This window comes from Hylobates moloch, unplaced genomic scaffold (genome assembly GCF_009828535.3).
Source record: "Hylobates moloch isolate HMO894 unplaced genomic scaffold, HMol_V3 SCAFFOLD_14, whole genome shotgun sequence".
Lineage (NCBI taxonomy): Eukaryota > Metazoa > Chordata > Mammalia > Primates > Hylobatidae > Hylobates > Hylobates moloch.
Genome location: NW_026652289.1, coordinates 40,526,233 through 40,542,300, shown reverse-complemented (window position 1 = coordinate 40,542,300; position 16,068 = coordinate 40,526,233). Strand labels below are relative to the sequence as shown.

General features: G+C 41.0%; 1 protein-coding gene across 3 annotated transcripts in view; it reads left to right on the top strand.

Moving 5' to 3' along the window:
- ABHD2 (abhydrolase domain containing 2, acylglycerol lipase) overlaps positions 1-16,068 on the top strand; it is a 104,780-nt gene that overhangs the window by 60,194 nt on the left and 28,518 nt on the right. For all 3 annotated transcript variants that reach the window (XM_032175355.2, XM_058427336.1, XM_058427338.1), the window contains 2 exons: positions 2,911-3,086; positions 6,632-6,799. In XM_032175355.2, the coding sequence (XP_032031246.1) occupies positions 2,911-3,086; positions 6,632-6,799 (344 nt within the window). The remainder of the gene's footprint in view (positions 1-2,910; positions 3,087-6,631; positions 6,800-16,068) is intronic.

Sequence of the window (16,068 nt, the reverse complement as noted above, 5' to 3'; positions counted from 1 at the left end):
CGCTACATTTTCAAACTACCACATAGATAGAAAAAGCATATTCCTTCGTGTACCATTTTAGCAGCATTTCTTCAGTATTTATATGTTTATATAAATTTCAAAATATTCTATTGTTTTAGTCCATATTTCCTTCCTGACCTAAACCATGTGACTGGGCACCTATTCAGTTTTTTGTTTTTAATTTTTTTTCTTGTGGTCTGTGGATAAGTTATGTAAACAAACAACTACACATTGAACCCCACCATAGTAAATGCAGTCTAAAAATTCAATTTGGTAAACCCTGGTGTTGTGTTATTATGAAGTTAATTAAAAACAGTGTTTTATCGGTAGGTATTGTCATAAAATTAATCCTTGTGAGACTTCCACTGTGTATAATTGATCTTACATTGAACTGAGAAAGTCCCAAGTGATTCTGAGGCAATTGATCCCTAACACACACACACACAGACACACACACACACACACACACACACACTGAGAACTATTGCACCCCACTCTGAGAATGGGGTTAGGTAGGCTGGAAAGAGGACAGTTGCCAAACGCCAATCATGTAATAGCTGAATTCACATTATTATGGCACATATTATTTTAAATATATTTTTGTATATTTTAAAAACATATATTTGTCCTTTTAGATTTACTAAGTGTCTCTATATTCTGTTCATTGAAGCAAATCTCCCCTAGGTGTGTAATGTACGTCCAGTGCTCTGGGGATAGAGCTAGAGGTGAATGAGCAGCAGGAGGGGTTTGCTAGAAAAGAGCATCCAAAGTAATCAAGTCACCTGAATGCTAGGACAGAGCTGTGCATGGAGAAGGGGCAACTCCCCCAGCAACCTGATTGGAAGTGTCTTGAAAGACAAGTAATAGCTGGCCCAAAGAAACGCTGGGTGTGAAAAAGCATTCCAGTCAAAGGAGACAGCTTAAGCAAATACTCCTCAGACAAAAGTAGTTCAACACCATGTGTACCTGTTCTGGCTGGAGTTGGGCCTGGTACTTTAGGTTTATTTGAGCTTAGGCAGAAAGTTAAGTGAGTACCAGGGTGTAGCCGGCCTCCTAGGCCAAGTGAGGACCCAAGCAGTGGAGGGTGGGGGCCAGGCTTGTGTGTTGAGATCATCCCTCCATTGGCGGGTGGATGATGGAGTAGGTGAGAGCAAGACTAGAGGCTTGGAGGCCGCTTGGGGGGCTGCTGCCAAGATTCTGAGGAGGTGACCTGACTCTAAACTGGGAATGTGGCATCAGGACAGTCACATGTGTCATCATTAAATGTGAAATCTGTGACTAGCCAAAAAGAAATTTTACTTCATTCTTTTGTTCTATTTTCTGAGATTATATTGTATTCTAAACATGATCAGAAGGTAGGCATATGAAATTTACTCATTCTTCTGATATTTTTAAGCTCAGCATATTTCTACTTTCAATTTATAAACAAAATTTTCTTTAAACTTTCCTCCAGGAGTGATCAAAAGCTTAATTTCTTGGATAGTCCTCTCCCTGTATGCAAAACTTACTATCTAACTTGGTAGTCTGAAATCCTTTATAAGTTCTGTATCTAGATCTTGTGTAGTGTTTGGTTGTCCAATTGACATTTTTATAAGCTTGCTTTTTGTTACTGTCATAATCCACTCAGCTCTTATAAATGCCTTCGCCTGCCTTCCAAATGCCATGGCTTTTGCAGTGATATTTGCACCTGTGGTGTTATGCTGGCAAGTGGCTTCATGTCCTTAAGGTCTTAAAATATTCTTTCCTCTCCTCTCCACCCCTCCCCCGAAAAGGAAGCTTGTCTGGGAACTGGTTTGCTTAAGGTGATAGCTTCACTTCTCTTAAGTTTGTGTAGATTTAATTAATTACACACACATACAAGGAGTAAATCAAAGACGGGTTTTGGGGATCATCTGGTTCTGAGAGAAATGATAGGCAGGAATTGACAAGTAGGTTAAGGTAAATGATTAATAAAACACTCACCACTGCCATATAATACAGAGGGGAATGATTGATGTCACTACTGTTTTATATTATATGACTCCAGTTTATATAGGATATAAATCCTGGACAACCATCAAGCTTGGGCTAAAAGCCATGGAAGTGAAACCAACAGCAGTTTCAGTAAATGGAGTCATCTTGTACTGTGGTTGTAAACCATAATCATTTCTTAGTTGTAACTTGGAACATCTTCTTTTCCTGGTAATTAACTATTTGCGATTTTTGCATTTCCTACCAACGCCTAGAGTCACTCTGTGTTTTTACAATGGACCGTTGTTAGCGAGGCTTCATGCCTTGCTTAGGCTAACAGGCCTTTATCCTTAATCAATCCAACATATATTTACACTGCACTGCCCTTACAGCACATTCTCTGGAGCATACAGTAGTGCCCTTACCCCACAAGGCACTTACAGGCTCTTAGAAGAATTTGCAGCCCTTCCCAGCAGTAACTGAGAGCAGCAGGTTTGGCTAATGGAGTAACCACTGCAGCTGTGGCCTGTCTTGTTAGGAAAGAAGAAGTGAGCTTTTAGTGAGTGTAGGCGCTGTGCTATTTCATATACATCAGCTCCTTTAATAATGAGCTAACCTGTCAAGTTAGAATGTGTTCAAAATATATCACTTGCTTTCTTTTTATTCTATATTATGGAAATAACCCATGTTGAATTACTTAACAGTTACCCTAAATTGAAATCCTCTCTTTATATACATGTCCTGGTTGATTTCTAAAGCTAATCTGTTGCAGAGTGTATTAGTAAATGGGGCAAGGCGGTAAATCATGGCATGGATGTAACGTAATAAAAGCCTCATGTTTATGCTTTGTGTGCAGAATTTGCCAAGAAAAAAATAGGTTGAAAGAGTTTTGCTAAAAGATTTTTCAGAACATTGCTCAAGGAATGTAGAGAAAATTGACCTCCCTTGTCCCTTCTTTAGATACATTCCACCGTTGATCTGGGGGAAAAGTGGACACATCCAGACAGCCTTGTATGGGAAGATGGGAAGGGTGAGGTCGCCACATCCTTACGGGCACCGGAAGTTCATCACTATGTCTGATGGAGCCACTTCTACATTCGACCTCTTCGAGCCCTTGGCTGAACACTGTGTTGGAGGTGAGCTGCTTTAGATTGTGTGATTGGGCCATCACTCAGAGAAGGAGAGCTAGTCAGTGGAGAGCACAGCACAGGGTGAATACTCGTGCCACTGACTCTGCCCATGGCATTGGGGGCTGTTGGGAAGCCTGCTGGGATTCATCACTTAGGAGCAGCCCGCAAAGGTTAGCTTCAGTGTGTGTTTGCCAGTCACCATGTAAAGCTCTTCAGAACTCATTGTAGAATAGTTTTTTTTTTTTGAGATGGAATCTCGCTCTGTCGCCCAGGCTGGAGTGCGGTGGCACGATCACGGCTCACTGCAAGCTCTGCCTCGCAGGTTCCCGCCATTCTCCTGCCTCAGCCTCCCGAGTAGCTGGGATTACAGGCGCCAGCCACCACGCCTGGCTAATTTTTTTTTTTTGTATTTTTAGTAGAGACGGGGTTTCACCGTGTTAGCCAGGATGGTCTTGATCTCCTGACCTCATGATCCGCCCGCCTCGGCCTCCCAAAGTGCTGGGATTACAGGCGTGAGCCACCACGCCCGGCCGTAGGATAGTTTTTAATCCTCTTGTGAAATACAGAAGCTTGATTTAAGGGAATGAGGGAGTGCTTGGAGCCCAGGCGCCCCAGGACCAGGCCTCTGGGTTGATGACAGCAACAGAGGTCAGACCATTCTCAGTGCTTCGTGTATACTGTTATCTCATTTAATCCTCAAATAGCGCTGTGAGGCTGGTATTTACTATCCCTACTTTACCGATGAGGAAACTGAAGCTTGGAGATGCAGTGTAGGCTGGCGTTTGTTGGATAGCAGTAGATAAAAAGGCTCCCAGGTTCCCTTTGCTTAGGTTTCCCTGGACAAAAAGACATATTAAGGTCATATCTATCATGCAATGTTCTAGGACACCTATTTCTGAGAAATAACTGAAATTTTCATTGCTGCTGGAATTTGGCATTGTTCTGTCTAGCCTATACAGATAGCATTCATTCTAAAATGCTTCATAATGAAGACTTTTGAGGAAGTGGAGTTAGGTACAAGCATCCTTTTGAATGCTATTTCTACCAAAAGAGAACATGTCTTTTGCATTCTATAGTATTCAAAAGCACCTTAGTTTTTTTTTTTAATAGGAACTCAGTATTTATTTATGGGTAAATTCCAGTAAACATATTAGGTATTTAAAGTGGCTAGAACTGCTGAGTAGCTGGTGACAAATATTTAATTGATATTCCCTCTGCCTGGAATGCTGGTCCCCAGATCTTCACATGGTTGCCTTCTCCTCGCCATTCAGGTCTCAGCTCAGATGTCATCTCCTCAGAGGGACTGTCTCTGACTCCCCTAACTAGTGTTTCCTTCTCAGTAAATCCATCACGCATTCCTGCTTTAGTTCTTCATGGTAGCTTCTACTCTCTAAACCTATGTGTGTGCTTGTGTATTATTTATCTGCTAGAATGTAGGAATCCCCAGAGCCCCGAATAGCTGGCTTCTAATAAACAGCCATGGAAGGGATGAATACATGAATAGGTGAGGAGTTCACACGGTGTTTATAAATCTGTAGCTGGTTTTTCCAATATTTATTTATTCACCATACCCAGTTAAATGTTTTCTTTCCCTTATTTCTAATGCTTTTTTTTCTTCTACCACTAAAGTACAAAGTTTAGTTTGACCATCTGCTCTTCCTACCAGGACCAACATGGAAAGTTAAAAAGGGCAGAACAGTGATTCTTCCTTGTACTTGCTCATGTTTTTCCATCACTCCTGCCCCCAGAAATGACTGACAAAGGTGCTTCTAGGGAAGGCAGTATTTGTACCTAAGACATACTTTAAGAAAAACAGCCCTTTTTCCCCTTTTCTGATTTTTTTTTCTGACTATGAAAGGAATAAGTACTGATTTTAGAAAATATGAATAATACATTTAAAAAATAAGAATCACCCATAATTTTGTCACCCAACATATATTGTTAATGTTTTGTTCCATTTTCTTACAGTTCTATGCATTGTTTTTCCAAAATTTGAATTATCATACATTGTATTATAAAGACTTCCCCATGTCATTAAAACTCTAAAAGTCTTCAAAAACACAATTTTAATGATTGCTTAATATTCTACAATGTGGTCATATTATAAGTTAACCATTCTTCTATGGTTGGGCATTTAACTTATTTACAACTTTGTAACTATCAATAATTATATCATCCTTCATCAGAAAATTTTGGGCAGGATTTCAAGAATTGGAATTTACTAGGTCGAAGCTTATAAATTTTATAAAGAGATGGAGTCTTGCTGTATTGCCCAGGTTAGAGGTACAGTGACTGTTTACAGATACAGTCATCGTGATCTACAGCCTTGAACTACTGGGCTCAAGTGATCCTCCTGCCTCAGCCTCGCAAATAGTTGGAATACAGACGTGTGCCACTACATCCAACAATTTACAAAGTTTTTAAGGTTCTTTATGCATATTGGAAAATTGCTTACTAATTCACATTTCCCTACCAGCATTAATAATTTCTGAACTTTAAAAATCTTAATTTGAAGAAAAATTATGATCAAATGTAATGACCTAAGCACCTCTTTTCTTTTAAAGAAAAGTATGTATTCATATTTTTAAGTAGGCAATTCATATTCATGATAGAAAGTTCACAAGGTGCTAACAGTATACTGTGAAAGTATCTCTCTCCCTGTCCTCTACTCTCCATCCCTACCCCTGCTCAGTTGTACCCACTCTCAAGGTTCTTGTGTGTGATTCCAAAGATAGTGGATGCATTTATAAATATAGATAAATGTAGATATCTTTTTTTTCTCCACACAAAAGGCAGCATTATTATAACCCCCTTCTGCATTTAGCATTTTTTCACTTAATTTATGGAAGAGCTTGCCACATCAGTGTATATAAAGATGTCTCATTATTTTTAAGGGCTTCATAATATTTCATCCCTTAGATATGCAATAATTTATCCAACCAGACCCCTATTTCTGGGCATTTAGATTGTGTTCAGTCATATGCAAAAGAATATGTATTGCATGATTGAATACAACCTAATACATATATATTATTTTACATATGTACAATTATAACTGTAGGATAAATAACTGAAAGTAAAATTTCTGGGTCAAAGAGGTCTGTGCAAACACCACTTTTTATTTTCTCAATCATTCATTAATAATAGAATTTCTTACAGAAATTAAGAGTAATGTTCAGGAACTTCTATAGCAATGTGTAATTTTATATTATAGCACAGTAATTTTATATTTGTTGAATCTTATAGTAGAAAATTGAGGTTTATATATTTTTCATTTCATTTTTCTACTAATTAATTTTTATTGTCTTTTTCAAAAGTAACTGTTCATGACTTACTGGACATTTTCAAAACCAACCCTTCACTATAAATAGCTTGAGAAGCACTGATATAGACAGCTCCAGCTAGAAGGGAAAAATTCTCCCCCAGAGAACTGAGTGAAAGATGTATGTTGAATTCCCTCTCCCTGTTTTCTAGGCCAGTGAAGTGTAATTGTGTCCATTTATCATGTCACATTTCTTGGATACATCAGGATCTCTTTCTCTACCCTATAGATGATATCACCATGGTCATCTGCCCTGGAATTGCCAATCACAGCGAGAAACAGTACATCCGCACTTTCGTTGACTACGCCCAGAAAAATGGCTATCGGTGCGCCGTGCTGAACCACCTGGGTGCCCTGCCCAACATTGAATTGACCTCGCCACGCATGTTCACCTATGGTAAGCATGGCTAAGTGGAGTCCTCCCTTTTTCTGCAAGTGTGCTGCTACTTCTGCTTCTGCCTTGTTTTTTCTTTTTTTAAGTTTTAAACCTATGCCCATCTGTAAGAGATGGTAGATCACACGGTTATATCAACAGCCGACTTGTACTGGGAATTGATGATGCCACGCCTCACACCAGCCTTTGAGATGGGCACTGTAACCACCCTCACAGAGGCAGAAACCGAAGCTTACAGGGGAAAGTCTTGCCCAAGGTCCCCTAGCTAGTAAGAGTCACAGCAGGGCTGGGAGCCAGGTAGATGGGGTAGCAGAGCTCATGCCCTTCAGGACTGTGCTGTTCTGATGCTCATTCCTCAGGACTCTTGTGACTGACAGGCAAGGGTGTGATGAGGCATGTGAATGTCAGTGGGAAGGGAGCCTGGCACAGTAGCAACTCACTGGATTTTAGGTTCCTGGGGAACAGGAACTAGATCTCGTATTTCTTCAAATGCTTCTTGATTTGAATTAAAATTGTGTGTTAGCTGGGCCAGTTGTGGTGGCTCATGCCTGTAATCCCTTCTCTAGTAATTAATTTTTATTGGTTTTTTTTTTTTTTTTGAGACGGAGTCTTGCTCTGTCACCCAGGCTGGACTGCAGTGGTGCCATTTCAGCTCACTGCAAGCTCCGCCTCCCAGGTTCACTCTGTTTTCCTGCCTCAGCCTCCCAAGTAGCTGGGACTACAGGCACCCACCACCATGCCTGGCTAATTTTTTTGTATTTTTAGTAGTGACTGGGTTTCACCGTGTTAGCCAGGATGGTCTCAATCTCCTGACCTCGTGATCTGCCCACCTTGGCCTCCCAAAGTGCTGGGATTACAGGCATGAGCCACCATGCCCAGCCTTTTTATTGTCTTTTTCAAAAGTATCTGTTCATGACTTACTGGACATTTTCAAAACCAACCCCTCACCATAAATAGTGCACTTTGGGAGGCTGAGGTAGGTGGATCACTTGAGGCCAGAAGTTCGAGACAAGCCTGGCCATCATGGCAAAACCCTGTCTCTACTAAAAATACAAAAATTAGCTGATACACACCTGTAATCCCAGCTATTCAGGAGGCTGAGGCACGAGGATCACTTGAACCCAGGAGACAGATGTCATGCCACTAAAATACAGCCTGGGCAACAGAGCAAGACTGTCTGAAAAAAAAAAAGAATCCTGTTTTAGCTAAGGTTCTGGCTTCTGGACTGCTTGTTCTTGATTCTTATTAGCTCTCTCTTTAGATTATATATGCATACATAAACAATAAACATATAAAATATGCATCTGTATATGCACAAATATTTGGGATGTTATAAGCAAGTAAATTGTAATATGTTTTAATGGGAAATAACCAAAAATTATGTCTATCGTCTCACCATAACTATAATTTTCTATTTCTTCAAACTACCCTTCTGTCTTTATCAATGTATACATAGTTTTTATTTATTGCAGTCATAGCATGTATATCTATGGTGATTTATTTAAATAACTTTATATTCACCAACATAAAGATGTTTAATCTTTTTAAGAGCCACATTGCTGTTACTACTCTGTTATAGTTTATTTAACCATTTATCTTTCTAGGACATATGGGTTATTTAAAGTTTTTCAGCATTTTAAATAACAATGCTATAAATACTGTGTCTTGTACATAGAATTATTTTCTCTTGAATGACCTTGGAGTAAATTCCTAGTAAAATTGCGGAGTCACCATTTTTTTATGCATATTTGTACATCTTGTCAGATTGACCTCCAGCAAGGTCATTCCAGTTACATTGCCACTGGTAACATGCACGGGCTCTGTCTCCTATAAAGGCAGGTAAGGGAAGGTCACAGGTATGGAAGCATGAACAGGTTCACCTGCTTTGTGCCAAGCAGGGTGCTGGGTGCCTTGAATTCATTTCCTCTTCTGTATTCACACCCACAGCTGAAGATACCCATTTTACAGACTCCGTTCTGTTCAGCAGTTTGGTCAGTAGCTTGCAAATATAGGTGAATTCAGCCGAGCGCGGTAGCTCGAGCCTGTAATCCCAGCACTTTGGGAGGCCAAGGCAGGCGGATCACGAGGTCAGGAGATCGAGACCATCCTGGCTAACACGGTGAAACCCCATCTCTACTAAAAATACAAAAAAAATTAGCCAGGCGTGGTGGCGGGCACCTGTGATCCCAGCTACTTGGGAGCCTGAGGCAGAAGAATCACTTGAATCCAGGAGGCGGAGGTTGCAGTGAACCGAGATCACACCACTGCACTTCAGCCTGGGCAAACAGAACAAGACTCCATCTCAAAAAGAAAAAAAGAATTTCAATACAGTGTGATGAGTGGACTAATACAGCGGGCCTGGTGAATGTGCTGCAGCAGCATGGAGAAACCAGCCTGGATCTATGGGCAAGGAGTCAAGTTGTGGGAGGAAGAATTCTCCCAGGAAGGGCATTTGAGCTGGGTTCTCAAAGATGAGCTCCTAAATAGAGGCACTTATAAACAGTTGGAGTTTGTAGACGGGAGTGGGCCATGGAAGGGCAACCCGTGCAGAAGAGCAGCATTCACAGCTGCCTTAAGAACACTGTATGTTTGGGCTGAGGAGCTGCCTGTGACCATGAAAAACCCTTGGAGATGAAGTGAATCCATCAGGGGAGAGCTTCAGGCCCCCAATTTTGAAGATTAACTATCTCCTTTAATTTGTGGATGGTGGTGTTACATTTTATTTCATCAGAATTTTAGAAGTACATTTCTGTAGTTTATTATACTTTAGAAATGTTCTAGAAAGAAGGTGACCTAGAAAAAAAATGGGTGTTTTCTTCTAGCCATACTATTTGTTTTCTTGTGTGTTATCAGTACATGTTTTACTTGTTAATAATTTCTTTTAACCATTGGAGGATAAGCTCAAACAAATAGAACCTTAAAAAGGTCAGAAATCCAGAATTTGGATGCTTTGTTGAAATGTAAAAATTAAAACATCTTTGGTAGCTTCAAAGAGCCTAGAGAGAGACAGCACTAGTGTTTCGTTAGGTGCTATTGATGTAATTTTAGTTTAAAATAATGTTTTTAATAAACGTTTTCCTGGGCTGTGGGAAAGGAGCAATCCTTCACCAAAGGTGGCCTAACACATTAGAGCAAAGCCCATGTTTGTTACTTTTGACTGGTCAATTGAGGCAGGTCCACAGTTAACATGCTAGAACTGGAAACCTTTTATCATAGTTAATCATGTCCTCATGTAAGTGTGTTAGTTATTGATGTGTGGGCTTTCTATACTTTAGTACAAATATCTTTGTTAACTTTTGTTTCTACACCCAGTACTGTTCTCAGTTTTTAATTATTGTTGCCTCGCAATATGACCTGATATCTGATGGTACCAACACTGACTCATGGCTATTTCAGAGTATGCTCTTGTCTGCCTACCTATTTTTTTCATTTGAACCACAGAATTATTCTGTCAAGTTCCATGTTGAGTTTTTGTCTTATTAGTCAAGATGGACTAGATTATGCTGTGGAAACAACTTGGATCTCAGTGGTTTAAAACAATTATTTCTGTCCATACTATCCATCCATTATGGCTTAGCTGAGGGGCCTCTGTGTCTCCATCATTATGGTCCTCACTCAAGGAACCAGGCCCATGGAGCAGCTACCTGCTGGAACATTGCAGAGGGTGGGAAGAGTGTGACTCTTGAAGCTTCTCCTCAGAAATGACAGAGGTCACTCCTGGTCACAATTTATTGGTCAAAGTACAGTACACGACCAAGCCTAACTTCAGTGGGTGGGGGAGATGCATCCTTCCTAGAGATGGAAAGTAGTTATTGGTGGTGAACTCTCACACAGTTTATCACAATTTCTGAAGGGGAACTTTAATTTATAAATTAATGTGGAAAAATTTATAATACTTTTCTCATCCAGGAGCATGACCTTTTCCTTCAAGTCTTCCTTTATTTCTACCTAAAAGAACTTCTAGTTCTCTTTGTGTAGGTCAGTTGGTTGTCAACACTAGAATTTCCCATGGGAGCTTTTAAAAGATAACTAAGCCAGTGGCTTAGCTCTGGGGGAGTCGAAGGTACAGCCAAGGTTTTTCAGAGCCACAGATACAGGTTTTATTCCTTGTTCCCTCTTTAGTTTTTTTTTTTTTTTTTTTTTGCTTTTTTACTTTTTATTACAGACATTTCAAAATATGCAGAAGTAGGGAGAATAGTAGAATAAACCCCAGTGTACCCTTTACCCAACCTCAACAACTGTTCAACTCATGGCCAATCTTGTTTCCTTTACTCCCTTCTTGCATCCCCTCTCAAAGATTATTTTGTTTTATTTTAATTTAATTTAATTAATTTATTTATTTTCTGAGACAGGGTCTCACTCTGTTGCCCAGGCTGGAGTGCAATGGTGCATGCAGTCTCAGCTCACTGCAACCTCTGCCTCCTGGGTTCAAGTGATTCTCCTGCCTCAGCCTCCCTAGTAGCTGGGATTATAAGCACCCGCCACCACACCCAGCTAATTTTTGTATTTTTAGTAGAGACAAGGTTTCACCATGTTGGCCAGGCTGGTGTCGAACTCCTGACCTCAGGTGATCCACCCACCTCGGCCTCCCAAAGTGCTGGGATTACAGATGTAAGCCACTGCACCCAGCCTCAAAGATTATTTTGAAACAAGCCCCAGACAGCCTGTCCAGTTTCATCTGTGACTATTTCCAGTGTGTATCACTGTCTTCATTTGTTAGGACTGCCATATCAAAATACTACAGTGGGCGTGGCTTATACAAGAGCAATTTATTTTCTCACAGTTCTGGGGCCTAGAAGTCCGAGATCAAGGTGTCAGCAGGGTTGGTTTCTTCTGAGACCTCCCTTCTTGGCTTGTAGATGACTGTTTTCTTGCTGTGGATTCACACTATAGTCACCTGTGTCTCTGGTATCGCTCTGTGTCCTAATCTCCTCTTCTTAAAAGGACACCAGTCATCCTGAATTAGGGCCCACCCTAACAACCACATTTTGGCTTAATTACATCTTTAAAAGCCTTATCTCCAAATATAGTCACATTCTGAGGTACTGGGGATTACGACTTCAGCATACGAATCTTGGGAGAGACACCATTCGGCCCATAACATAACAGAAGCACAATGGCATCCTCACAACGGAAACGCTTAAAAGAGTACTCCTCAAGGGCAATTCAATTTCCCCATGTCTTCCTGCTTTTTTCCCTGTTTTAATTCGTTTGTTCAATTTAGGGTCCAAGTCAGGTCCATATATTGCAATTGGCTGATAGGTCTCTTATGCCACTTTTCAATCTCCTTCCCCGCATTTTTGATAGGTCCCCAACCAAGTAAGCATCTTCCATGTGGGGTCACTGGATGTGACATTGGGGGAGCTCTCTGGATTCCCAGGACATACTGCAGTCCACCATCAGGCCCCCTGTTCCCACCCTGAGTGTATGGAAATTCCAGGCACTGAACTCCAGGGCCTGCTAATCCCAGGACTGCCCAGGTTCTGTTTGGAAGGCCCTTCTGTGGTCTTCATTTGGCTTCTCTTTGTTACTCAGGTCTCAACCAAGATGTCACCCTCTCAGAGAGCCCTTCCTTGACTCCTCTCCCTCATCTAAAGTTCCCCCCCGAACCCCAGTCATTGTCTAATGCCCCTCCTTACTTTCTTCAAGCCACTTAAGATTTGAAATTAAGGATTTGTTTTCATAATCTGTGAACTTATTTGTTTATATGTCTATTATCTGTCTCTCCATTCCAAAAGTTCACTCCATGAGAGCAGGCAGTTTTTGCGCTCCCTGCTGTAGCTCCCCAGTGTCTGGAATCCTGCTTGGACCCTAGAAAGCACTCATTGCATCAGTGTTTACTGAATGCCTACTGAGATGGGAACTGACAGTTTGTGGATGTAAGATGATACTTTACAAACTAGTACATCCCAAACTACTGCGCCCTATGTGTGAGTCTTCCGTTAGGAAAATTGCCTCCCTTTTGAGCACATGCCAGGCATTCAAGTCACTGTGAATACCCTTTGGGCTTTTTGCAACTGTGATCTTGACCAGAAGAAAACTAAAGAGGGCATTAACATGAAACTCTATATTCTTCTTTTCCTGTTATGCACCTGCCTCAGATTTCTCTGAGAAAATTATAAAGGATCTTTTCCGATTTATCAACCCAACTCTGTTCCAAACCACATAAGCTTTGCTAATGTGATTAAAAATTGTTGAAAACAGATCTGCCTTGCACAGAATTTCCTAAATGGATAGTTATGCATTCTTGTGACTTAGAACCCTTCGTGCTGCCTTTGAAAGATAAATTCATTAAGGAAAATTCTTCATGACAGCAGTTACCATTTATTTCACTCTAATGAGTGCCAGGCATGTGCTTTCACATTACTTCACTTGATCCTTACTGCCTCAGAGGTAGATTTTAATTAGTATCCCCACTTCACAGGCTTAGGGAGGTTAAGTACCTTGCCCTGAGTCATGCGACTAGTGAGTGGCAGAACCAGCCTTCAATCAGTGTGATTCTTAACTCCAACTCAATACCACCTCTGTGGTAGTGTTCATTTCCTACTTAGGATACTGTTCATTAGCATGCAGAGGAGCAGGTGTGATGTTTGAGTATTTAAAAAGACTTTTTCCCCACTTTGGTGGTAGTGGTCATTACTGTTCTAACTATCTAGCTATCACTTACATAGCATTTACTGTGTGTCAGGCACTGTTCTGAATACTCTGTAGGATATATTAAATCAGTAACCCCCCTTTTACAGGTGAGGAAACTGTGGCCCGGCAAGGATGACTAAATTGCTCTAAATCACAGAGTTAATGAGTGGGCAGCCCAGGCTTCAAACACAGGCAGTCTCGCAGTCTAGTCCTAGAATCCGTGCTCCTGAACAACAGGCTCCATTGGCTCTCCATGAAAGAGACTAAGGAGTGAGGAAATAGTTCCCAGTCAGATACATTTTAGGTTTAAGGCAAAAGAGCATCCAAGAGCGTCTCAGAGCCACAGAATTGGACCTGTGGGTTTGGTCTTTGATCTTTTGTTCAGCCAGCATCCTTCAGACAATGATGGGGCCAGCCTCTGCGCTGGGAATACAGGTGTGAATTCAAGTCCATGCCTTCAGGAAGATGCCAGTCTATGAGGAACTCTCACCATCTAGTTGGGGAAGGAGAGTGCACAGTCACAGTCGGTCTAAGCTTATTGGCTAGGTTTGTCCAAAAGGAATATTTACGAACAGCAACCTTTTCACAGACGGGGACCAGATCTGCATTTTTAATTTTTATATTATTGTGTGTTAATCTCCTCCATCTAGTGTATCACTTAGAGAGAGATGGTCAGGAAAGGCCTGCAGCGGGAGAGAACCTGTGCTTTAGAGTCCAACAGCTGAGGGTTTGACTGCCTGGTTGAGAAAGCTGAGAAAGGCTGTTAAGAAATTTGGCAATAAGTCCCGGCATGGTAGCTCACACCTGTAATCCCAGCACTTTGGGATGCCCAGGCGGGCAGATCACTTGAGCCCAGGAGTTCTAGACCAGTCTGGTAGAACATGGTGAAACCTCATCTCTACTAAAAATAAAAAAAGCCAGGTGTGATGATACACACCTGTAATCTCAGCTACTTGGGAGGCGAAGGCAGGAGAATCACTTGAGCCCGGGAGTGCAGTGAGCCAAGATCACGCCACTGCACTCCAGCCTAGGTGACAGAGACTGACCATGTCTTAAAAAAAAAAAAAAATCGCAATAATATAAAAGTGCGTGGCGTAGAGTCCAGCAAATACCAGTAAACAATAACGATTATAATCTTCATTGGCCCTTCAGTCTAACTTTGTGTTTTCTGTGAGCCACCTTAGAGGAGAAAAGGCAAACATTTACTTGAACTGTTAAACGACCTTACCTCTGCATCCACTTCATACAGTTGCCCGCATGTGAACTTTGGAATTTCTGCAAGGACCAGTTTAAGAACCTGCTCGTGGTGAGCATAAAATTCTTCCTTCTTTGAGCTCAGTCTGAGTTACAGCTCTGTGTACAGGGATGTCGGCCGTGGTGATTATTCTGCAGTATGCAATGCTTGCTTTCCATCTGGACAATCTTCAGTATTGGCCTCCTGGCCAAATCTGTTTGGGCCATACGCCTCCAGCTCAAAGCTACTGACTTCTATATTCAGAGCCAGCCCTTAAAATCAGTACTGGAAAGATGTTTTTACTGTAGTACATGCTACATTTTAACCTTCTAAAAAATGTTTATTTTTTTTAATTCCTCACCACTTACTTTTGTATATAAATTCTTTAAACTGGAAAATATTAAATATGTCTCTTTTGATAAAGACATTAGCTAACCTGAGTAAAAATAAACGTGAAGAACATGTACAAGAGTAAAGTTTACCAAACTGTCTTAAATTTCTTATTGTGCCAAGCAAGGTGGCATGCACTTGTAATCTCAGCTACTCAGGAGACTAAGGCAGGAGGATAGCTTGAAGGTAGGAGTTCAAGACCAGCCTGGGCAACATAGCAAGTCCTTGTCTCTAAAACAAATTTTTTTTAAAGTAATAGGGTACTCTACTGGGTCAGGCCAGGTAAACAACCCTGTCATGTGGGTGAAGTCAATAACACTTGGAAATAAAGGAAGATGAAGAAGTCATGAAGATTTTCTTGAAGTGTATTTATTATAAAGAGCCTGATCTTTAATCGGAGCGCTGCAGCAGTAGACATGTTGGCTTACTCTTTATTGACTTAACTGATTTTCTAAACTAAACAATGTTTGGAATGTGAGTGTTTTTGTTAGTGATTCTGTAGGGGCCCAGTGAATTCAGGCAGCATTCTGCTTCTTCTGTCTCTCTTTGGCCAACAGCCTTATCCCAACAGTCCAGTATTCACGTTCAGAGCAAAGAAGAGGTAGATCAAATCCACTAGCCAAAGAATAAACTGAAAACCAGAATTTTCCAGCTTGTGGTTATTCTGGCCTCCATATCATACCTTCATATCTTGAAAGTTTTATCACCAGAAAGTCAAGAGCCAAGTAGCAAAGGATCTTATTAGTTTGATCTTGATTTAAAGGAGAAAAAAATAGGATTAAAAACAATATCTTCTATGTCAAGTGAAAGGAATAAAAATAACCTGGCTTTGGCTCCCCAGAGGTAACTGAGTCCCTTAGGATTATGAGCCTTCTAAGAACTTAGCACCCATCTCCCACCAAAACACCAAGCTGGGGCATTTCACATTGAAAATGGCCTCGAATATTTAAATTGCTTTTTCCTGTGAGTTTAAACAGGGAAGAAGTGGGCCCTTCCCTTATTTCTAAACTCT